This window comes from Bos taurus, chromosome 12 (genome assembly GCF_002263795.3).
Source record: "Bos taurus isolate L1 Dominette 01449 registration number 42190680 breed Hereford chromosome 12, ARS-UCD2.0, whole genome shotgun sequence".
NCBI lineage: Eukaryota > Metazoa > Chordata > Mammalia > Artiodactyla > Bovidae > Bos > Bos taurus.
The window spans coordinates 21,551,773-21,576,194 of record NC_037339.1 but is presented as its reverse complement, the minus strand read 5'-3'; the positions used below and the strand labels follow the sequence as shown (position 1 = coordinate 21,576,194).

Here is a 24,422-nt window from a genome sequence, read left to right as displayed (position 1 = left end):
TGACTTAAAAAAATCTTCTGCTTCAAGATTTCCATAGTCTATAGATGACAATTTTCTATTTCATAGAGAAAATGATTCCTTCTCCTTCTTTTTCTCTAATATTATGTACCTCCATCCACATTTTCACTTCCTCTGCTGGTCTCCAAAGCAAACGTGTTTGTTCCTCATCTAGTCCAATGCTAATCCTCTACCTGGGCTCTGGAAGCCACCTCTTCATCTCAGCTAGACCTTGCTGGTTCCCCTGCCTCTAGCGTTTTCAGCCTGTCTTTCCTTTCCATTGGTTTATATTATCCGTCAACACATAACTACGATTTCCCCATTAACAGAATACTTGTATATAAGCTTGTGGTTTCCCCTACCCCATGGTTATCCCCTTTTCTCCTTCTCTTTATGGTTAAGTATCTTTTTGTTTGTTTGTTTGTTTGTTTTTTGGTCGCTCCAGGTCTTAGTGGCGCCAAGTGGAATCTATTCCTCTGACAAGGGATCAAATCCCGGCTCCCTGCTTTGGGAGCTCAGAGTCCTAACCACTGGACCACATAGACAATCCCTATGGCCAAGTATCTTGAAAATATCCTACGCTCCTTGATTCCTCCGAGAGTCCCACTTCAACCATTGTAATCTTCTCCCTCATCACATCCAGACTGCTTTCTTCAAGATCACCTATGACGTTCTGTTGCTGAACACAACAGGCTCTCTTCAGACTTTGTAACTCGGCCAACTTTTGAGACTATCATTGCAATGTCTCTGACACACAACTGGTGAACTTGAGTGCTGCGCCCATGAAACTTACCCACATGCACTGTTGGCTTAAACTGGAGACAGAACTTGGGTTATGAGAAGGACACTTCTGCTCAATATTACTGGCATTGTTCTGGAACGACGTGGAACACCTCTTTGAACACGCACCCTTCGTGGGCCCGGCTGCGCTGAGAACAGCGCCGCCCGCCCGACCGACCCGGGACTCTTCCTTCGCCGGCAACCCGAGAGACTACCCGCTGGCCCGCCCTCCGGAAGCGCTCCCGGCTCGGGACCCAGGAGCCGACCCGGGTCGCTGGGGAAGCGGGTGAGCGGTCCGGCCGGATCAACCCCCTCCGCCGGCGCGAGAGCGGCGGGCGGGCGTGGGGCTGGGAGAGGGCGGTGCACACGCGGGGAGGGGGCAAGCGGGACAATCCCCTTCGGGGACTGCGGACCCAGGCCCGGGGGTCGCGGGGGAAGCGCGGGCCGGGCTCCGAGGCGGAGCGGCTTCTAAGGCAGTGAGAATCGGACCGCGCACACCTTCTATACTGCATCTTATGTTTGCATTTGCAAATCACTGTATTAGCTTTTGATCGGTGTAGTCTTGGGAAGGAACGCTGTTTGTCACATTCAGAGCATATACTGTACAGTTTGTTTGTTTGTTTTTTAAATAAGTTTGTTGTTTAGTCGCTAAGTCGTGTGGGACTCTGCGACCCCGTGGACTGTGTAGCCCGCCAGGCCCCTCTGTCCATGGGATTCTCCAGGCAGGAACACTGGAGTGGGTTGCCATTTCCTCCTTTAGGGGATCTTCCCGACCCAGGGATCGAACCCCGCTCCCCTGCATTGCAGGCGGATTCTTTACCGCTGGCTGCGCCACTGGGGAAGCCCTTAATGAGTTTAGGGGTGTATCACTGAGTAACAGGGGCAAATGTGGGTAGCAAGGACCAAATGTAATGTTCAACTAAGAAAAGTCAGAGGCTGCTCTTGCTTATTTATTGTCCATTCATGGAATAAAGACCCAAAGTTAACAACAACAACAACAAAATATATGGGAAAACTAAATCTCCTTGTCAAAGCGTGTAATGCCAGGGGTCTCTTAGAAGAGCGGCAAAGAACTTTTTCCCTTCAGGTCGTATGCTGAGAGACCTAACTGTCTTAGAAAGGAATTGTTTTTGAAGACCGTGCACTTGATTTCGTTATATGGAGAAAATACTTCTAGAATTTCCTAGTGAGAACTGTAGGTTTTGGTTTGTGGTTTTGCTTTACCGGCCTGTGCTCTCTGGACCTCATAAATCTTTGTGGTATGATTTTTATGAAAATAAAACACTCCAAGTAAGTTTTGTGACAATTGAGTAAGTTCATTCCAGTGTGTTTTGGTAATGAAAAAAAAGCATCACCTTTCTAAGGTTTAAAACTGATAATGTGTGCTTAGTCGTGTCTGACTCTTTGTGACCCCAGGGACTGTAGCCCACCAGATTCCTCTGTCTATGGGATTTTCCAGAATTCTGGAGTAGGTTGCCATTTCCTTCTCCAGGGGCCCTTCCCGACCCAGGGATGGAACCTGCGTCTCCTGTGACCTTTATTGACAGTGATTCTTTATCACTAGGTGCCGGCTGGGAAGCCCCCAAATACTAACAATAGCTGCCATTTATTCAGGGCCCGCTATGTACCAGGTAGGAGAAGGCAATGGCACCCCACTCCACTACTCTTGCCTGGAAACTCCCATGGATGGAGGAGCCTGGTGGGCTGCAGTCCATGGGGTCGCTAGAGTCGGACATGACTGAGCGACTTCACTTTCACGTCTCACTTTCATGCATTGGAGAAGGAAATGGCAACCCACTCCAGTGTTCTTGCCTGGAGAATCCCAGGGACGGGGGAGCCTGGTGGCTGCCGTCTCTGGGGTCGCCCAGAGTCGGACACGACTGAAGCGATTTAGCAGCGTGTACCAGGTAAAGTGTTAGGAACTTTATATTCATCTTCTCTAATGTACTAGGAGATCTAGAAGCTGCTTCACCCAGGAAATATAAAGGAAGACTGAGGCTCAAGGACTCTGTTTAACATGTCTTCTTTGTCCCAGGCACCTCCAACTCAGCATATCCCCAAAGAAGCACGTCTCCTCCACATCTTTCCCCACTACACCCTACCAGACTCCCACGGTCAGAAAAATCAAACCAAAAAAACAGGCATGCAACCATCATGGCTTTCCTTTTTCTTAGAGAATGGTATCAATACTTGCCTGGTTTACACCAGAAACCAGAGTCTCCTTAGTCCCCTTCCCCCTACTTGTCTCCCAGAAATCCGTTACCCAAAACCTTGCCAGTTCTTTCACATGTTTCTTTCCTATTGTCTTCATCCCCATTTCGTGTGTGTGTGTGCTCAGTCGTGCCAGACTCTGCAACCCCATGGACTGTAGCCCACCAGCTTCCTCTGTCCATGGGATTTCCCAAGCAAGAATACTGGAGTGGGTTGCCATTCCCTTCTTTGGGGGATCTTCCTGACCCAGGGATCGAACCCAGGTCTCTTGCATTGGTAGGCAGATTCTTTACCACTGAGCCACCAGGAAAGCCCCCTTCATCCCCATTGTCACCACCGTATTCCGTTCCGTCATCATCTTCCTGCCTTTTCTATGGTAGGAGTCCTGCTCTGGCCCTCCTCCCCTCTCCCCTGTCTGGTCCATTGCTCTGCAGCCAACATGAGTAATTTTTCTAAGATGTAAATCTGCTCTCTCAGTTTAAACCCTTCAGAGAGCCCGTTCATCACTACAGGATAAAAATCCACCAAGCTGAGCTTGGCTTACTAGGCCCAGTCTGCCTTACCTGCCTTACTGCCCTCTTTCAGTTCCTTGAATTGAAACAATCTCTTTTGCTCTTAAATAGGCTATTCCCTCCTGCCTCCATCACTCTTCCTCTTTGCCTAGATATCTTCCATTCAGGCTTCAGCCTGAGTATCATCTTCCTAATTCCCCAGCATACCTCTACCAGAGGCCAGCATGGCTCTTCGTGTAAGACCCACTATCCTGCATTTTTGAGGTTCGTGGTCTCACTTGTAACGTGAGTGATGCTGGGGCCGTGAGAGATTTGTTCAGGATTATAAAACCTGGCATGGATACTCCATGTCCACCTGTTGAATGCATAAAGGGAACAGGCTGTTCTGTCCTGGGGATAGAGCTACTTTGACTTCATTCTGCCTTTTGAAAATAAATTTAATTCCCCGTTGTTTCTGACTTTGAATGCAGGTTGGGAGAGCCAGCGGTGACTGTGGGAGCAGACCCAGCTGTGCAGTGCCCAGCATGGACGGCTACAGGGTCCTGAGAGTCATCGGGGAGGGCTCCTTCGGCAGAGCCCTTTTGGTTCAGCAGGAGAGCAGTAATCGGATGTTTGCCATGAAGGAAATAAGGCTTCCCAAGGTCACTGCTAAAGTAGTTAGCTCATGTCGAAAGTACATGTTGTTTGTATCGGAAAGCAAGTTCTTGAGATGTAACATGGGATCGTTCTTTTGTGCAAAAGATTTAACAGGTTTATTCACTAGCTTTACAAGGTCTTGATCTATCTTCTGTGCTTCTGCTCGTGTTCAGTCGCTTCAGTTGTGTCTGATTCTGTGGTCCTATGGACCGTAGCCCACCAGGCTTCTCTGTCCATGGGATTCTCCAGGCAAGAATACTGGAGTGGGTTACCATGCCCTCCTCCAGGGAATTGCCCACCCAGGAAGCTCCTATGGTTGATGGCATACTGCCCCTAAGCATAAGTCAGCTTATGCTTCAGTTCAGTTCAGTCGCTCAGTCGTGTCCGACTCTTTGCGACCCCAGGAATCGCAGCACGCCAGGCCTCCCTGTCCGTCACCAACTCCTGGAGTTCACTCAAACTCATGTCCATTGAGTCGATGATGCCATCCAGCCATCTCATCCTCTGTCGTCCCCTTCTCCTCCTGCCCCCAATCCCTCTATGCTTAGGTTAATGTTAAAACTAGTTTACATTCTATACTTGTAAAGATACAAGAGGTCAGCTTAAGCAGGCGAAATACGTATAGCCATAGTTGAAAAATTCCCACATGTTTCCTCGTGGGGTTTGATAAACTTAAGTTGGATCCAAGTACAGTGCTCGCAAAGAGTCGGACATGACTGAGCGACTGAACCGATCTGAACAGTGCTATAAAATTACGTCTGATTGAAAGAGACACACTTTCAATTGTGTCACATTAAAATATCATACAAACTACTATAATACTGTTTTACTGTCAGTTTTTAAATGAAGTACTGCATTTACACTTCTTTAAACCTTCTTCTAGTCTTTGTCTGACACACGGATTTCTAGGAAAGAGGCAGTTCTGTTAGCCAAAATGAAACACCCCAATATTGTTGCCTTTAAAGAATCATTTGAAGGTAAATATGAATTTCCCCCGATACATGTATTTCTGAATTTCATTCAGAATTCACGGCCGCTGAGACTTTCCTAAGAGTCTTTAATTTGTTGCAGCTGAAGGACATCTGTACATTGTAATGGAATATTGTGATGGAGGGGACCTAATGCAGAAGATTAAACATCAGAAAGGGAAGTTGTTTCCTGAAGATACGGTAAGAGACTAACTTACGTAAGTTTCCCTCAAAGTTTTGTTTTAATTTTTTTTTTGGCCATACCAGGCAGCATGAAAATGAAAGTGAAAGTTGCTCAGTTGTGTCCAACTCTTTTCAACCCCATGGACTACACAGTCCATGGAATTCTCCAGGCCAGAATACTGGAATGGGCAGCCGTTCCCTTCTCCAGGGGAATCTTCCCAACCCAGGGATTGAACCCAGGTTTCCCACATTGCAGGTGGATTCTTTACCAGCTTAGCCACCAGGGAAGCCCACCAGGCAGCATACAGGATCTTAGTTCAGTGGGAGCAGAGTCTTAACCACTGAACCGCCAGGGAAGTCCCCAAGTTTCCCTCAAGCAACTTTTCTCGTAAAATTTGAATAAGTTAAAAACATTGCTGTCTGTGGTTGCCTAGCACATTAGTTAGTAATGACTTTGTGTATCCATGATGTTCTTTAGTGTGTTGTCAGGATGTGACTGCCTGGGATGTTTTTAAGAGGTAAAGTAGGTATAGGCTTATGCAATATCAAAGAATAACCACTTCCATGTTTAGAATTTCACAGTTGTGTTACCCATCATATTGTGTACTAGATACTTAAAATTTTTACTTTTTGTATTGAAATTTTAGAAGGCACATGGATTTCTTTTGTAATTGTCCATCATCTGAAGGATGAAACCTGCATTTCTGTTTTTCAAGAGTCTCTATTCTTCTTCTCTTTTCTTTTACAGTTTAGCATATTCTCTTTAAATGCTTAGTGCCTTTTTAGTGGAAAGTTGCATATTAAATATTATTGGAATGAATTGACCAAGGAAAATATTTAAATAAACAGCTTTGCTGAGGCTAAGTTTGATATAGGGTATAACATGTTTTAAGAGTATATTAGTATAAATATTTTTTATTTCGAAGTTGTGTTGCTAAGAATATGGGTTCCATTGTAGGAGGCCAGCCTTGGCTTCCAAAGATTGTTGGAAATATAACGAAATATTTTAATGTTAATATCTGCATATTCTGAAAAAGTGAATGAAATCTGATGTTATGATTACACTATAAAAAGTTATAGCATATTCATTTTAAGTGGTGAACTATTTTTATATGTGTATTTAAGAAATATTTTTATTTGGTTAAATACAAGAAAAATATAGTGGGAGTTTTATTAAAATAAAGTCTTGGAAATTCCCTGGCTGTCTGATGGTTAGTACTCCACCCTTTCACTGCCGAGGACCCTGGTTCAATCCCTGGTCAGAGAACTAAGATCCTGCAAGCTGCATGGCAGGGCCAAATAAATAAATAAATAGTTATTTGGATCATTCATGAGATGATGATACACTGGGATTGATTCATAGCTTTTCTCAATTTCTCAAGACAGCAATGAATCTTAGTTGAATTATGTAATTTTTAGTTCTGTATTTACATTATGTAAAACCCAGGTCAGCTAAGGCCTAAAGATGATTCTTAGGAATTTGGGGTTACCGTGCCCCAGTTATTGCATTCTTGCATGCTTTTTTTTCTTTACAGATACTTCATTGGTTTACACAGATGTGTCTTGGAGTAAATCACATTCACAAGAAACGTGTGTTACACAGAGACATCAAGTCCAAGGTAAATGGAATACATTTGGGGCCTAAAAAAAATTGAAAACTATTTCTTTCAATCCTTTTTCTGTTTTATTCTATTTTCTTTTGGGTGCATTTTAATCTTTAGAAATATTTCTTTTTTTGCCTGCACCCCAAGGCACATGGTATCTTAGCTCCCCGACCATGGAGTGAGCCCATGCGCCCTGCATTAGAAGCACCAATTCTTAACCCCTGGACTGCCAAGGAACTCCAGAAATTTCTTAATATAATATTCATGCTAGCACAGTAAGGTACGACCTGAAAATGGGTAAATCTCTTTAGTAGTGTATGTTAATATGTTCCAGCTCTCTTAGAGACTGCTTCCTAAGACCATGTATTCTCAGATGGAAAATGATTGAGACTGGAGCCTGCCATCTGGAGTTACCTGAACAGGCTCCCTGCTCGGTTGATCAGGGTCTGCTGGTACGGTGTGACGCTCACCTGTTAGATTTCTAAGCAGTCATCCTGAATTCCCAAGCAGGGGAGTGTCGCTGTCCAGAGGATATCTCGTCGTTTTGTGTTCCATTTGGGGACCCGGTTGTCAGCATTTCTACATATAATCTCTACCATCAGCAGGCTTTGAAAGACAGCTTCTCTTGGAGCTCTCTGCCTTATGTTTGAAATATGGCAGATGTGATCTGAGCTCTTCTTTTTCAATGCAGAATATCTTCCTCACCCAAGACGGAAAAGTAAAACTGGGTGATTTTGGATCTGCCCGTCTTCTCTCGAGGTATGTATGTCTCTCTTGTGTAGTAGTGACTGTTGCCAAAACATCATTATTCAGAAATGCTCTGTAATCGTTCTGTACCTTTTTATGGTTTTAGCCCCATGGCGTTTGCTTGTACATACGTGGGAACACCTTATTATGTGCCCCCAGAAATTTGGGAAAACATGCCTTATAACAATAAAAGGTAAGTGACGTATGTAGTTGGTGAAGGGGTGACCGTTTGTTGATAGTATCGTAGCCTACAGATGAAGTTTAGTTGTTAAAAGAAAGCAGTGTAGAATTGAAGTTCCCAGGCCTCTAGGTGAAAGTCATAAATTTTCCAGCTGTTTTCATCAGAGCTGAGAGGAGCTACATGTAAATGCTGAAAGAAAAGTGAATCATTTCTGGGGATAGTATGAATTATATTACTGCTTCTCTTACTTTGCTGCTATTAACTTTAAAAATCCCGAAGCTCAGGCCGTAGCCATACCAGTTAAATATGAATGGCTGGGAGTGGGAACCAGGTTGCAAACATTTTCCAGGGTCACCAAATAATTCCTACATGCAGCAAAATTTGGGAACCAAATGTCATTGAGTTGACATGTAAAGGGCTAGATAATAAGCACTTGACTGATAGGTTCATTGATCATGGGAAGATAGTATGAAGTCCTTATAATTTAAAATGTAATATTTTTTCTGAATGTAAGTAAAATGTGCTCATTGATGGAATGGATGGGCAGTGGGTGGGTTGGAAATGTAGAGATATACAAGAAGGGACATGGCGATCACCCAGTTTTACAGAAACTACTAGTAACATTTTGGGTTTTTTTCCCATCCATTCTCTTTTTTCCCTAAACTTAGTTTATATACTCCATATAATTTAGTATCCTATTTTTTTCACCTTGCATTATATCATATTCATTTTACCCTGTATTTATACTCTTCATGATTATTGTTAATGATTGCAAAATATTTTAATATATGGCTCTTCCAAAACTTATTTCACATTCCTCTGTTGTTGGCTTCTTGATATGGTTCTAGTTTTCAGTGTCCTAAATTGCTACTGACTCTGCATTACTATGCCTTTTAATACATAAAAGTGTCACATTCTTGGCATGACTGCCTCAAGGTAGAAACACCTAAAGGCTTTTGTTACCTCCTGCCAAGTTGCTTTCTAAAAAGGGTATGGCAGTCCATACTATGGGCTTTCCCAGGTGGCTCAGTGGTAAAGAATCCACCTGCCAATATAGGAAATATGGGTTTGATCCCCGGGTTGTAAAGATCCCCTGGAGAAGGAAATGGCAGCTTGCCTGGAGAATCCCATGGATAGAGGAGCCTGGCCGGCTACAGTCCATGAGGTTGCAGAAGAGTCAGATACACCTTAGCAACTAAAAACGACAACAATGCCCCGAAGGGTTGACTCATTGGAAAAGACTCTGATGCTGGGAGGGATTGAGGGCAGGAGGAGAAGGGGACGACAGAGGATGAGATGGCTGGATGGCATCACTGACTCGATGGATGTGAGTTTGAGTGAACTTCGGGAGTTGGTGACGGACAGGGAGGCCTGGCGTGCTGCGATTCATGCGGTCACAGAGTCGGACACCATTGAGCAACTGAACTGAACTGAAGGTGAAGTTGACTGAATTGGAGACAGAACAGCTATGAAGGAACTTCCTGGGATAATTGGGGAAACCTGAGTTTGAACAAAATACTAGATAATAGTATTGAATTAAGGTTCGATTTCTTGGATGTGATAATGGTGCTGTATTCATGCAGAAGAGTGTCCTTGCTTTTAGGCTGTATGTGCTGACACGTTTAGGGGTGAAGTGTTTGACGTCTGAAACCTTTCTTTCAAGAGGTTCAGATGTAGACAGAAGAGGTGCCAGCAGGCAGATACTAATGACTGGGGATATTAGGAAGGAGCGTTTGGGCCTTTACAAATTTTCTGTAGGTTTCAAGCTTTGAAAAATTAAAAGTTGGGGGAAATAATTGGTTTAAAAAAAACCTTGTTAAAGTGAAAAGACAATCATCTAGAAAAAGTCTGGAGGATGACAACTAGGTGGTGAGAATGATGAGGAAAGAGGAGGTGTTTAGTTTGAATAAGGGTGGGTGCATAGGGCAAAGTATAGAACTCTGCTGAGGTCTGAAGAGCTTTCGTGGAAGAATAAGAATACGCCCCCTAGAGGCAGCCAGGGAGAATACTGAGCTGTCAATCAGGAGGTGAGCCCAAAGGCCTGGTGAGCCCAGATGGTCTGGAGGCTGTACAGGATGACTTCTAAAGCCCTTCTTCCAACTATGGTAATCTGAGTCCGCAGATATTCCTCTTACCCCAAGTCCTACTGAAGTGATACCTGAACCACTGGATTTGGTGGGGCAGGGTTTAGGGAGCAGGGAGTTTTTCTGTGAATATCACTGTGAGTAAGTGGTCTAAGTGTTCGATCAAACTTGCCACATATTTTATTTCAGTAACTAAGAAGTCCTTATGATATCTGTTCTTATTCAAGGTAGAGTAATTTTTCATTTTGGGGTATTGGAAAATACACATATTTTTGTGTGATAACTCATAACCCACTCATCATTACATTGCTTCTTTTGCTTCCAGTGACATCTGGTCCTTGGGATGCATTCTCTATGAACTCTGTACCCTTAAGCATCCAGTAAGTATGGCATGCAGCATGGAAAAGGCAGCATTTGGTCTAAGTCCTTTTTCGTATCTTCACTTGTATGTATTAGTAGAGTGATACACCCCCAAGGCTGGAGAAGGCAATGGCACCCCACTCCAGTACTCTTGCCTGAAAAATCCCATGGACGGAGGAGCCTGGTGGCCTGCAGTCCATGGGGTCGCTAAGAGTTGGACACGACTGAGCGACTTCACTTTCACTTTTCACTTTCATGCATTGGAGAAGGAAATGGCAATCCACTTCAGTATTCTTGCCTAGAGAATCCCAGGGATGGGGGAGCCTGGTGGGCTGCCATCTATGGGGTTGCACAGAGTCAGACATGACTGAAGCGACTTAGCAGCAGCACACCCCCAAGGCAGAATGCCATCATGTTCTTACATAAGTGTTGCTAAGGCTGAAACCTGATGTTAATTGTAGTATGTTTATTATACAGTGAAAACTTTTAAAATGTTATTCTGGTGTGTCATTTTATATCCCGCTCTATTACTTGTCAAACCATAATAACTACCCTGGTGACGTGCAAGGTAAAAAGGATTTTGCAGCAGAAGTTTAAAATGGGAAAAGTCTAAAGTGCATTTTGTCAGGGAGCAGACCTGGGGATTTTTGAGGAGGAGGGAAGTGAAGAAACGTTGCAGTTACTGTCAGCCCTAGGGTTATTTGAATTTTTAAAAGCCCATATATATGTATTATTGATGCTTTGATTTTTAAAATATATTAAAAATGTGTATCTGCAAAAACATTGATTTGAGTAATAAAGTACCCACGCGGGGACTGATGGTAAGATTTCCTCAAGATGGGAGCATCTTTAACTATTTATGTTTACCTTTTTCCTGAGCAACCATAAGATTTTAGAATAGTACAGGGGTAGGGGTGGGGGAGTTTGGGACTAGCAGATGCAAACTATTACATTTGCATTAAACAACAAGGTCCTACTATATAGCATGGGGAACTATATTCAGTATCCTGTGATAAAACCACAATGGTGCTGGTGTTAAGTTCGACTTCAGTCACGTCCAACTCTGTGCATCCCCGTTGACTGCAGCCCACCAGGCTCCTCTGTCCATGGGATTCTCCAGGAAAGAATACTGGAATGGCTTGCCATAATGGAAAATAGAATAAAAAGGAATATATACACATGTATAACTGAATTACTTTGCTATATAGCAGCAGTTAACACCATGTAAATCAACTATACTTCAATAAAATACAATTTTTAAAGTACTAAGAAAAGTATGATGAGCAAAAAAAAAAAAAAAATTAGAATTGTACCTTAACAACACCTCTAGAAAGAAAATTTTTTTTAATTAAAATAATTCATATGAATTCAGTTCAGCTGTTATTTTCTTATTTCCATTCTCTTTCCCTGTATTTGCTTTTACAGTTCAATTTTGCTTTTTAGTTTCAGGCAAATAGTTGGAAAAGTCTTATCCTTAAAATATGTCAGGGGTCCATGAACCCACTGCCATCCCATTATTCCTATGAGCTGCAGCATCTGATCAAGCAGATGTTTAAAAAGAATCCCTCACATCGTCCTTCAGCTACCACGCTTCTCTCTAGAGGCTCTTTAGCTCGGCTTATCCAGAAGTGCCTGCCCCCAGAGGTACAGTGTGTGTGGAACTGACTGTGAACAGTTTTCAAGCGTTTGTTTTCTTTTAAACACAATTACATGTTATACATGCTCATAACAATTCAAGTAATGCAGATGTGTATTAAAAAAAACTAAAAGCTTGAAGCTTCCTTTCCCTCTTCTTTTCACAATGCTATTCCTCAAATATAATCATGGATATAATTTGCATTATCCCTCCAGATCTTCCTGGACATATATGAATGTCTGTTTATCTGTCTATCTAAATTACTTGGATTTTTTAAATGGCATTTTTCCTTTTCAACTTTATTACCGTGGGGAAGAACATTGATAATTGAATGACATTATGTTGGTATCTAAAGAAAAGCATCTTTTGTGTCTTTAAATTCTCTGCTTTAAATTTTCAGATCATCACAGAATACGGTGAACAGGTGTTAGAAGAAACCAAAAAATCTATGCATAGTACACCAAGAAAAAAGGGTAAGAATTTCGAAAAGCTTATTTTAAGTGTTCATTTAAAATATAGTATAACAAAAAGAAAAAAATATAATTTTCAAGTTATTAGAGATGATTTTCAGAGATACTCCTCAAATCAAAATTTTCTACTTGTTCCTTCAGACATAAATCTATACTGAATCTTACACATTTAGTTTGCCAGGGATCAAAAAAGAAGCCTAGTTTGAAGATTGTAGTGATGTAAAGGTTGTTCTATGCTTCATTATTAGACCTGTATTTAGTTTGTTTTGGGTCAGATAGGTTTCTGTGGGCTCACCTAGGAATCTAACCATGAAAATATAACAGGAAATGTTGTCCCTAAAGTTGAGCTATTTCAAATCCTGAATGATGATGCTGTGAAAGTGCTGCACTCAATATGCCAGCAAATTTGGAAAACTCAGCAGTGGCCACAGGACTGGAAAAGGTCAGTTTTCATTCCAATCCCAAAGAAAGGCAATGCCAAAGAATGCTCCAAGTACCGCACAATTGCACTCATCTCACACGCTAGTAAAGTAATGCTCAAAATTCTTCAAGCCAGGCTTCAGCAAAACGTGAACTGTGAATTTCCAAATATTCAAGCTGGATTTAGAAAAGGCAGAGGAACCAGAGATCAAATTGCCAACATCCGCTGGATCATAGAAAAAGCAAGAGAGTTCCAGAAAAACATCTATTTCTGCTTTATTGACTATGCCAAAGCCTTTGACTGTGTGGATCACAATAAACTGTGGAAAATTCTGAAAGAGATGGGCATACCAGACCACCTGAGAAACCTTGAGAAACCTATATGCAGGTCAGGAAGCAACAGTTAGAACTGGACATGGAACAACAGACTGGTTCCAAATAGGAAAAGGAGTACATCAAGGCTGTATATTGTCACCCTGTTTATTTAACTTCTATGCAGAGTACATCATGAGAAACGCTGGGCTGGAAGAAGCAGAAGCTGGAATCAGGATTGCTGGGAGAAATATCAATAACCTCAGATATGCAGATGACGCCACCCTTATGGCAGAAAGTGAAGAGGAACTCAAAAGCCTCTTGATGAAAGTGAAAGAGAAGAGTGAAAAAGTTGGCTTGAATTTCAACATTCAGAAAACAAAGATCATGGCATGTCGTCCCATCACTTCATGGGAAATAGATGGGGAAACAGTGTCAGACTTTATCTTTTTGGGCTCCAAAATCACTGCAGATGGTGACTGCAGCCATGAAATTAAAAGACGCTTACTCCTTGGAAGAAGAGTTATGACCAACCTAGATAGCATATTGAAAAGCAGAGACATTACTTTGCCAACAAAGGTCTGTCTAGTCAAGGCTATGGTTTTTCCAGTGGTCATGTATGAATGTGAGAGTTGGACTGTGAAGAAAGCTGAGTGCCAAAGAATTGATGCTTTTGAACTGTGGGGTTGGAGAAGACTCTTGAGAGTCCCTTGGACTGCAAGGAGATCCAACCTGTCCATTCTGAAGGAGATCAGCCCTGGCATTTCTTTGGAAGGAATGATGCTAAAGCTGAAACTCCAGTACTTTGGCCACCTCATGGGAAGAGTTGACTCATTGGAAAAGACCCTGATGCTGGGAGGGATTGGGGGCAGGAGGAGAAGAGGACGACAGAGGATGAGATGGCTGGATGGCATCACTGACTCAATGGGTGTGAGTCTCGGTGAACTCCAGGAGTTGGTGATGGACAGGGAGGCCTGGCGTGCTGCGATTCATGGGGTCTCAAAGAGTTGGACATGCCTGATCGACTGAACTGAACTGAGCTGATAGTCAATCCTGAGCAAATTTCAGATGTAATTTATTATGTCTTGGAAATTGTCATCTCTTTTTTCAAAGTTATTTTTGTTCCTTTTCCTTTGACATCAGTGACTCAGATCTTCCATCTGAAGAAATCTAACAATGACCAGAATAAGAAAGAAGAATTAAGATGAGTAAAAGGTCACCCACTGTAGGGAGGTGTTTTAAAACCTCCATTATTAGTGCCTGTTCAGTACTCTTGCCTGGAAAATCCCATGGATGGAGGAGCCTGGTAGGCTGCAGTCCATAGGGTCTCTAAGAGTCAGACATGACTGAGCGACTTCACTTTCACTTTTCACTTTCATGCATTGGAGAAGGAAATGGCAACCCACTCCAGTGTTCTTGCCTGGAGAGTCCCAGGGACGGGGAAGCCTAGTGGGCTGCCGTCTCTGGGGTTGCACAGAGTCAGACACGACTGAAGTGACTTAGCAGCATCTTAGTGTTCTATACCACAAAAGAAACATTTTTATTTATTTTTTAAGTTTTTTTTTTTTTAATTTAAGTGTAGTTGATTTACCGTGTCCTGTTGGTTTCAACAGAAACTTTTCTAAACTATACTATTTTCTTAAAGTTAAATTTTAAATGTTCCTTTTGTAAGAACTTTTCTCCTTTATGTAAGAGGTAGCCACTTACCTTTGCTTCAGCAGTTTGTTTTAGTGTTTATTTTATTTTATGTACCATTTCATAACTTTGGTTCACATCCCAGGAGAGTGGGAAATTAGTTTTAAAATACTGGGCAACAGAAACACCAAAAACAATCTAAGGAAAGTTTCAAGATAGGAAAGTGTAGTCTTACAATTTCTAAAAAAAGAGTAAGCCAGTGGGGAGGGCCACCATGTCCAGAGCACGTGTCGGGTGGCATCTCCATCGAGAATGTAGACAGACATCAGAACAATGAAGGCTGGGTGAGGGTAGGGAGCGTGTCAAGGTGCTCCCTGTTGTAGCCTCAGTACCATCATCATAGATGCTCAGTAGCAATTGCTTAAAATGCTGAATAAATGGGGAAACACGGACCCCAGGCTCTGGCAGCAGAAAATCAGGCAAGAGCCCTCCTCACCCAAGGGGTGCGTTGCAGGGGTTTTCCCTGACTGCTGCTGGCTCCTCGTCAGGGAATAAGCAGCTGGCTTTGGGAGGGTTAGCTATTCCACCTGCTATAATAGCTGTCAGGAAAATCACAGACAGGTAGCTCTTGTGCTAAAGATGATAAGGACCTTTCGAGTATGTAGAGTGTCTTACCTCCTGATGCCTAAATGGGTCGGCATAAATGAATTAGAGATGTCTTAACTTTCAGATGTTCACAGTCAGAATAAAACGGCAGAAATAATCTCTTTAACAGCTGAGGTGTGTTACTAGGTGATTAAAGCTTGATATCACTATACAGGCTCATGCTTCGGTTCTTTGACTTTAAAAACTTCCTTTTGTCTCTCAAGCTTTATGCAAATCACATTAGAAGCCTTTTTTGTGTTTTCTTTTTACCTTCTGTTTTCTCTTTGAGCAGATCCCAGCAGAACCAGAATAACTTTGGAAAATGAAGCAAGCACAGTGGTAAGTGCTTTAAAGGTAAATTTCCTGGTACTTTCCTGGCAGTCCAGGGCCTTCTAATGCAAGGGATGTGGGTTTAATCCCTGGCCTGGGAACAAAGATCCCACATGCCTGTGGCCAAAAAACTAAAACAGAAAACAAAAGCAAAATTGTAATAAACTCAATAAAGACTAAAAACGGTCCACATCAAAAAAAAAATCTTTAAAAAAAAGTTAAATTTCTGAAACTGTCTACTGGGATACCTGGCATCATTGGGTGCTATGAGATATTGGAAGTCTGTTGCCTGGTCCCTGGGTTCAGAGGTTTTTTGTCTTTGGGCCTGTGAAATAATTGACGGCTGTTTTCTGTGTTGCCAACCAAGCCACTTTAGACCAGCATTTATTTTATTTTGTTTTTTCGTTTCTAATCATTGATGATAAGTGGTTTCAATCTAGATGTTGAAAAGTTGTTGCTGAATGAAAAGACACCAGGATTCTTGGTCTCTGGAGGAGAAGAATTCAACCCAGGGCCAGAGATGAGGCTTGATCACTCAGAGCTTTTGTGTAATAAAGTTTTATTAAAGTATAAAGGAGAGAGAGAAAGCTTCTGACATGGGCATCAGAAGGGGGCGGACAGAGTATCCCCCTGCTAGTCTTCAGCTGGATGTTATATAGTCACTAACAGTCTGTTAATGAAAGAAAGGAATGTCTTAAAACTCAGAATGGCACCAGGCCCCTCACCCATAAGATGCATTTTGGGATAATCTTGGCACCAAATGGTTCATCCTGGGCCATAAAATGATTAACTTGAATCTTGTAGAAGAACAGATTACCATACAAATAGTTAAGTTTACATAGATTAGGGGAACAATATCTGAGTATAACATGCTGGTTTGTTAAGTAGGTTCTGAGCCTTGAGGTGGAACTGACTTGAAGACAGAGTCTGGGGTAAATGCAAAGCACATTAGCATAGCTTAAGACAAGCATTTCCATAAGGAAAAGGCATTGGTTAACTCAAGGTTTGAGAATCGTTAACTTCAGGTGAAACCAGGTATCATTATGGCAACACAATATTTTAAGAGAAACCTCCTTTTAAGTTTGTATAGAGAAGAAAAAAATATGGGATAGTTTGTTTCCTCCTGCCCTTAAGGGAGATAAAAATGTCTGACACTTGCAGGCTGTTTCCTCTGTTTGGAGACCCCTGGCCTTCCTGCCTGTTACCCTCTCAATGTGAACCAACTTAGCCCTGCTTACAGTCATGAAAGTCTTGTTTAAGCCTTGGTTGGTTGGTTTCCTTGTGGTAATATATATATAACATACAATTTATCATTTCAGCCATTTTAAGCATAGAATTTAATGACATTAATTACATTCACAATACTTTTTCATTATCCCAAACAGCAACCCATTGAACAGTAACTGTCCATTCCTCCCTACCCTGACTCCCACCTCAGGCCCTGATAACCTCTTTTCTGCTTTCTGTCTCTGTGAAAGAAACATTATTTGCTTATTCTAGATATTTCAGATAAGTGGAATCACACAATATTTGTCCTTTTGTGTCTGGCCTCTTTTGCTTAGCTTAATATTTTTAAGGTTCATGCGTGTTACGGCCTGTATCAGAATTTCCTTCCTTTTTATGACTAAATAATATGTAGATCGCTAATGTGATCTGGGAAGGATTGAAGGCAGAAAGAGAAGAAGGCAACAGGATGAGATGGTTGGATGGCATCACCCATGCAATGGACATAAACTTGGGCAAACTGGGAGATGGTGAGGGCCAGGGAAGCCTGGCCAGCTTCGGTGCATGTGGTCACGTAGAGTTGTACATGACTTGGTGACTGAACAACAACAATGTGGTCTTGACATTTTTCTGTTCAAAACCTTTTAGTGCCTCCCCATTCTCCCTGATAACTCAGTTAGTAAAGAATCTGCCTGCAGTGCAGGAGACCCCAGTCGATTCCTGAGTTGGGAAGATCCGCTGGAGAAGGGATAGGCTACCTACTCCAGTATTCTTGGGCTTCCTTTGTGACTCAGCTGGTAAAGAATCCGCCTGCAATGCAGGAGACCTGGGTTTAATCCCTGGGTTGGGTAGATCCCTGGAGAAGGGAACAGTTACCCACTCCAGTATTCTGGCCTGGAGAATTCCATGGACTGTATAGTCCATGGGGTCGCAAAGAGTCCAACATGACTGAGTGACTTTCACTTCACTCACTATTATCCCATGAATTGAGTGGACAATTTTTTAGCCTGGTTTTTACAATCCTGTTAATCTTGTTTGGCCTTAAGCATCTGTGCCCTTTTACATGTTAGCTGCAGTTAAGTCATGAATAGTAACAGCCAATCCACTTCTAGTTGCCACACCTACCCCAGTAACTCATGTCCTATTGATAATTTTTTCTTTCTTCATCATTTTGACCCACCTTTTTTAACTCCCAAAGGAAAAGATGTAGTAACAACAAGCAATTCTGTTTATGGAATATACTAGTAATTAAACTTGTAAATTTTTGAATGAACCTTTAGGTTGTAAATAAATAACACCATACCCCATTATGTTGCTACAAATGGACTATATTCTGCCCCTGTGTTTTTTTTATTTGTGTAATATCTGTTTATTTCCAGCTTTACTGAGGCCTAATTTATATGCAATAAAAGTTACTCATTTTTAGCATGCAATTTGATGAATTTTGGAGATTGTATGTGGTCATATAACTAGCACCACAATCAAGATGTAGAAATCCCATCCCCTGGTTGAAAATGCATTTAATGCACCTAACCTACCAAACTTCCTAACTTAGCTTAATATACCTTACATGTGCTCAGAACACTTCCATTAGCCTCTAGTTGGGCAAAATCGTCTAACACAAAGCCTATTTTATAATAAAGTGCTGACTATGTCGTGTCAACATGAGATAGTCATGTTGAATTTTGAATTCAGCATGAACTGAATTGAATGATGAACTGAAAGTGGAAACCAGAGGCTGTCTGGGTGCAGAACGGCTGTAAGTGTATTGTTTACTGTTTACTCTGTGATCACATGGCTGAGTGGGAGCTTCAGCTCTCTGCCAGCACCCAGCATCACAAGAGAGTATCATATGGCGTATTGCTAACCTGGGGAAAGATCAACATTCGTTATTGGACATACAGCTTCTGCTGAGTGTTTATCATTTTCACACCATCATAAAGTGAAAAAAATCATAAATTAGACCATCATAAGTCAAGGACCATCTGTAAAGTAATTTTATGTGTACATACATGCTCAGTCGCTCTGTCATGTCCAACTCTTTGCAATCCTGTGGACTGTAGCCTGCCAAACTCCTCTGTCCTTGGGATTCTCCAGGCAAGAATACTGGAGTGGGTTGGTTGCCATGCCCTCCTCCAGGGGATTTTCCTGATCCATCGATTAGGGGATCTTCCTGATCCAGGGATTGAACCCGCATCTCCTGCATTGCAGGCAGATTCTTTACTGCTGAGCCAAATCCCCAAAGTAACTTTATAAAATATTTCATTTTGGTATTTCCATCCTGAGAAGCCCACTGTAGCAAATCATACTGAAATTTTTCAGTGCTTGTTTTCTCTATAAACACCTCTCAAATATTTGTCATTTTTATATATCTTCTTCATATTTGCAATGACTGGTATTAATGGCTATTAAAGTATATGACTTACTATACATATATGTATACCTATGTATGTACACATATATGGTTTTTAATATACACACAGATAATGTATGATGTTATAGCTCTTAATGTACATATGTGTATGAAGTTCTGTGGTTGTTAATGTTTAATTCATTTGTCTTTATTTAAAGTTTAAGCAGTTGTTTATCTCTACTTGTTTACCTTTTTTTTGGTAGCAATTCAAGAATATCTTAATCTTTATTTTAAATTTCTTTTAAAGCAAAGGGAGGAACCAGGTGGAAAGTGTAGCCACACTGACTTAGAAAGCATTAATAAAAATTTGGTTGAAAGTGCACTGAGGAGAGTAAACAGAGAGGAGAAAGGTAAGTTATTCAAATTCTAATCATTGTATAGGTGGGAAACTGGGGATATAGAAGGAATACCAGTTTCTGCCTTACTAGGTCAAAGATATCATAAGCAAGTAGACATTTATATTTGCTTATCCAGTAATTTATTTAATGTTACAGAGATATTTTATTTACCTATTAAAAGATAAAATTGTATTTATTAATAAGAGCCTTCAGAAAAAAGCATTAATAATGTTTGTCGTGCTCTTTACCATAAAAAGCACAGCGTACAGGGACTTACCTGGTGGTCCAGTGGTTAAGACTTCTAAGGCAGGTGACACAGGTTCTATCCCTGGTCAGGGAATGGAGGTCCCACATGCTGTGGGGCACAGCCAAGTGTTTTAAAAAGTGCAGCATACAGTGTGTGCCTGTAAGCCCTCTTGGGCCTTTATTCTTATATATTGTGTAATATGTGAGTATATACATAATATTTGTTTAAATTCACTTTAATGATTAGCTTTACCTTTCCATTTGGATTTTTTCATTCCCTTTACTACTTAAGAGTCAGACACGACTGAGCGACTGAACTGAACTTAGCCTTGGAAGGGTGTTAGATCCGAATTTGAAAGAGAAAAGAAGTGCTTCTGTAGTGTTGTTAGAACAATTGTGTGTGGATATAGATGAATAAGTAGAAGTACATGCTCAGCAGTTCTTCTTTACACTTTAAAAGCCAGGTCACCAGGTCCTCTCAGGCGGCAGTGGGAGAAACACGTACCCGGTACAGCTCTTAGAGCTTTGGAAAACGCATCCATACTCACCTCCAGTTCAACGGCAGAAGACGACAGAGGTGAGTAGTCAGATTGAATCCTATTATGTTATCATAGAACATTCTCTAATCGCTGTTTATTGAGCTAGAGTTATGTTTTTTTAATGTCACCCTTTGAAGGGTATTTGGCGTCACACATGAGAGTGCGTGTATTTCACTTATACAGGCAAGTGAAACAGATTTATGTAGAGAGTTAATTAGTTTCGCTTGAAATATGGGCTTTAATATAATCTAGAAGATATTATATGCTGGAAATCTTTTTTACTTGACACGAATTTTTTTGTCTTTTCTCAACTAGGTGGTTCTGTAATAAAGTACAGTGAAAACAATACCCGTAAGCAGTGGCTCAAGGAGACCTCTGAAACCCTGTTGAACATCCTTAAGAATGCTGACCTCAGCTTGGCCTTTCAAACATACACAATATATAGACCAGGTGATTCATGTCTGTTACATAATTGTGTAAACCCTTTGATTTAAAAAAAAAATTATATATGTAACATAGAAGTTTCCATCTTAGCCGTTTTTAAGTGTACAGTTCGGGAGCACAGAGTACATTCACACTGTGCAGCCATCACCACGGTCCATCTCCAGAACTTTTCCAAAACGAAGACTCTGTACCCATTAGATGATTCCCTGTTCCCCGCTCCCAGAAACCCTTCGATCTTAAAGTTATAAAATATTTCAGAGCATTGTCTTTTCTGATTTCCTTGACTCTTTTCTAGCCAGTTTGATGCATAATTAAAATTTCCTATAGTGCTTCATTCCTTCTGTTTGCTCATTTGTTTGCTTGTTTTAATATTTCTATTTATTTTCTTTGGCTGTGCCAAGTCTTAGTTGTGGCACGTGGGATCTAGTTCTCCCATCAGGGATCGAACCCAGGCCCCCTGCATTGGAAACATGGATTCTTAGCCACTGGACCGCAGGGAAGTCCCTGTTTGCTTATTTTAATAATCACGTAGCCACTTTGAGGGTGGTCCATTTTTATCATGCAAATACACCCTGCTTTCTTGGCTCTGCAGTTCAGACTCCATCCTGGTAAACTGAGGAACTTCAAGATTTCTTTGGTTCTGTACTTGAATTGTTATATTGAATAGAACACAGAAAAAGGTGAACAATTAGGATTTAATTTTTTTTTTATTGTTTCAACAGACATTTTCACTACAGTTATACAGCGTAACATTTTATGATACTACCCTTAGGAATCTAGGCCAAAGGACTATATTAAGGGTGTGTACGTTGGGGGTACATGTGTGTGTAATTTTCACAATGCAGTTACTAAAGCCATCTTGCTTGGTTTAAGATCTAAGATAAATTGTGCCAAGTAGAGCATGTCATGGTGTGGCAAGTCTCAACTCTACGTATTATAACAGATTCACTTTATTGTTTACGTGGTCAGTGTTTATTGAGAGCCTAACACATACTACGGAGAAGGCAATGGCACCCCACTCCAGTACTCTTGCCTGGAGAATCCCATGGATGGAGGAGCCTGGTGGGCTGCAGACCATGGGGTCGCTAAGAGTTGGACACGACTGAGCAACTTCACTTTCACTTTTCACTTTCATGCATTGGAGAAGGAAATGGCAACCCACTCCAGTGTTCTTGCCTGGAGAATCCCAGGGACAGGGGAGCCTGGTGGGCTGCCATCTATGGGGTCGCACAGAGTCGGACACGACTGAAGCGACTTAGCAGCAGCAGCAGCAACATATACTAAGTTAAGATTTAAGATTTTTTTTAAAAAAAGAATATAATTCCTTCCCTGAGAGCATTTGTAATTTGGGGGACCAGCAAACAAGCAGAGCATTGTAAAGCTGTGTGTCACATGTTCTGATAGAGCTGTGTGAAGACAGTTATGGGCCCCAAGGACAGGTGGGTGCCTGGGAGGCAGGTGTTAAGCAAGGCTAATGATTGCACTTTTATTTTATTTTGTTGGCATTCGGACTCTCAGTTCCCTGACTAGGGATTGGACCCTGGAAAGTCCTAAGCACTGAATGTTTAGGGAATTCCCAATGATTGACTTTCATTTTAGCAGTATAGGTCCCAGATTTTGTCTCTGGTCCAATGATAAAGTTTTTGTCATTTCAGGAAAGTTACTATATAAAAAAGGCATTACAGCTCTATTGTGAAAGGATTTTTATAGAGACTGAACCCACATTTAGGTTATTGTTTTATAAGCAAAAACCTGAAAGTAATTATAATACCATCTGGAAAAACTTTTTTATAGTGTGCATATGCCCTTAACTCCCTAATTTTATTTCCCTCCATTAGGAAAACTTGAGGGAGAGGGAAGAGCTCAAAGGAAAAACAGTCAACTGTTATCCAGCTGTCCAAAGACAACTTTTAATGCTTTAATATGGGTTCATAAACTGGCTTCCATGGTGACTCAGTGGTAAAGAACCCACCCATCAATGCAGGAGACTTGGGTTCGATCCCTGGGTTGGGAAAATCCCGTGGAGGAGGAAATGGCAACCCACTTCAGTATTCTTGCCTGGAAAATCCTATGGACTGAGGAGCCTGGCAGGCTACACTCCATGGGGTCACCAAGTCAGATGAGACTGAACACACATGCATAGAAAACCTCAGAGCATGGCAGTGCTCTCAATTACCCAACAAACCTTTGGAGGAATTTAATGCAAAAATATGCATGAAATAAATAAAGACAGCTTAACTTGGCATAATTTCTGTTAATATTCCTCTGAAGGCGCAGAAGGATTCTTGAAAGGCCCCCTGTCTGAGGAAACAGAAGCATCGGACGATGTTGATGGAGGTTGGGATTCTGTCATTTTGGATCCAGAGAGACTTGAACATGGGCTGGATGAGGAGGATACGTACGTGAAGTACCCAGACAGTTGGCAGTGTGTGCGCGTGTTCATTTAAGTTGTACCTTAATAATTCCTGGTTTAGTAGGAGCTGGTTATGTTACTTTACATCATAAATGAATGTTTATATCTTGATCGTCTATCTGGCACAGGTAATGTGCTACGGTATTTTCATAGAATTCTTGACTGAGCTGTGTGTTTATAATCAGCTTGGACTTATTTTTTAGTAGACAAGATTTTATATTGAAACATTTAGAGAAACAATGATAGAAGTGAACCTTTGGAAGGCTAACCATTTTTTTTTTCCTCTGTTCAGTTTCATTATGAAGTTCATTTTTCAAAAATGTCAGTATTGGTATGGTGGTATTCTGTTTTGATCCCATCAACAAATACTTACTGTGCTTCTTAAATGGAAGCTTAATATCCAAATTGTTTTTTCACAGGGACTTTGAGGAAGACGACAGTGCTGACTGGGTGTCAGAACTGAAGCAGCGAACTGGCTGGCAAGGAGTATCTGATGGATAACGCCCAACGGAATATTCATTAGTCACCTGGAGGGGATGTTTAACAGGAGGAATTGATATTTGAATAATACTTAACTCATGGAATACGTATTTTCCTTGGAAACAGAGTGAACAGAGGGAAACTGAATATTTAAAATGATTCCTGGTTAGTAAGATAGGGTATAACAAAATCTAGGTTTTTGAATTCAGAGGAGAATGCATAGCACAATGGGTCTGAGGTTTAGGCTTTGCAGTCAGAACAGATGTTGAATGCTATCACCTACTGCTTGCGTGGTTTTGAGAAATTACTTAACCTCTTTGAGACTGAATTTCCTCAACTACAAAATGATGATAACAATGCCTACCTCATATGGGTGCTGACCTTAGACCATCACGACAGCCCATAACATTATTTGCGTTGTTATGATTTCTGCTTTATTACCTTGTTATGATTTATTACTATGTAGCTCTTTTTATATCTTCTAAAATTTTTGAGGATCTAAATATATTTAATTATAACATCATAAATGTGTGTTTTTCTATAAGACCTATTTCTGGGTAGTCATCAATCATCTTCAGTGATCACCCGCTGTCATTAAATACAGCTTCTCACAG

General features: G+C 41.3%; 1 protein-coding gene across 3 annotated transcripts; it reads left to right on the top strand.

Moving 5' to 3' along the window:
* The first annotated feature begins 1,009 nt into the window (after positions 1–1,009).
* Positions 1,010–24,335, top strand: NEK3 (NIMA related kinase 3). Of its 3 annotated transcripts, NM_001083643.1 has the most exons (16): positions 1,045–1,063; positions 3,971–4,141; positions 5,020–5,113; positions 5,208–5,305; positions 6,823–6,906; positions 7,583–7,650; positions 7,745–7,831; positions 10,229–10,283; positions 11,707–11,907; positions 12,300–12,372; positions 15,674–15,720; positions 19,596–19,698; positions 20,393–20,509; positions 20,787–20,921; positions 23,187–23,313; positions 23,748–24,335. In NM_001083643.1, the coding sequence occupies exons 2-16, from the start codon at positions 4,025–4,027 to the stop codon at positions 23,827–23,829; spliced, it is 1,488 nt and encodes a 495-aa protein (NP_001077112.1). In that variant the 5' UTR covers positions 1,045–1,063; positions 3,971–4,024; the 3' UTR covers positions 23,830–24,335. The 3 variants fall into 3 exon arrangements, with proteins under 3 accessions (XP_015329242.1, NP_001077112.1, XP_010808974.1); XM_015473756.3 differs by lacking the exon at positions 11,707–11,907 and having other exon boundaries at positions 1,010–1,063; XM_010810672.4 differs by lacking the exons at positions 1,045–1,063; positions 3,971–4,141 and having other exon boundaries at positions 5,040–5,113; positions 5,189–5,305.
* Positions 24,336–24,422: the final 87 nt, after the last annotated feature.

Bases quoted from the DNA above. Each gene is read 5' to 3' on its own strand.
- NEK3 (NM_001083643.1), top strand. From the start codon at position 4,025: ATGGACGGCTACAGGGTCCTGAGAGTCATCGGGGAGGGCTCCTTCGGC. The intron at 5,114-5,207 runs GTAAATATGAAT...AATTTGTTGCAG, and splicing joins CTTTAAAGAATCATTTGAAG to CTGAAGGACATCTGTACATT. The intron at 10,284-11,706 runs GTAAGTATGGCA...TTTGCTTTTTAG, and splicing joins TCTGTACCCTTAAGCATCCA to TTTCAGGCAAATAGTTGGAA.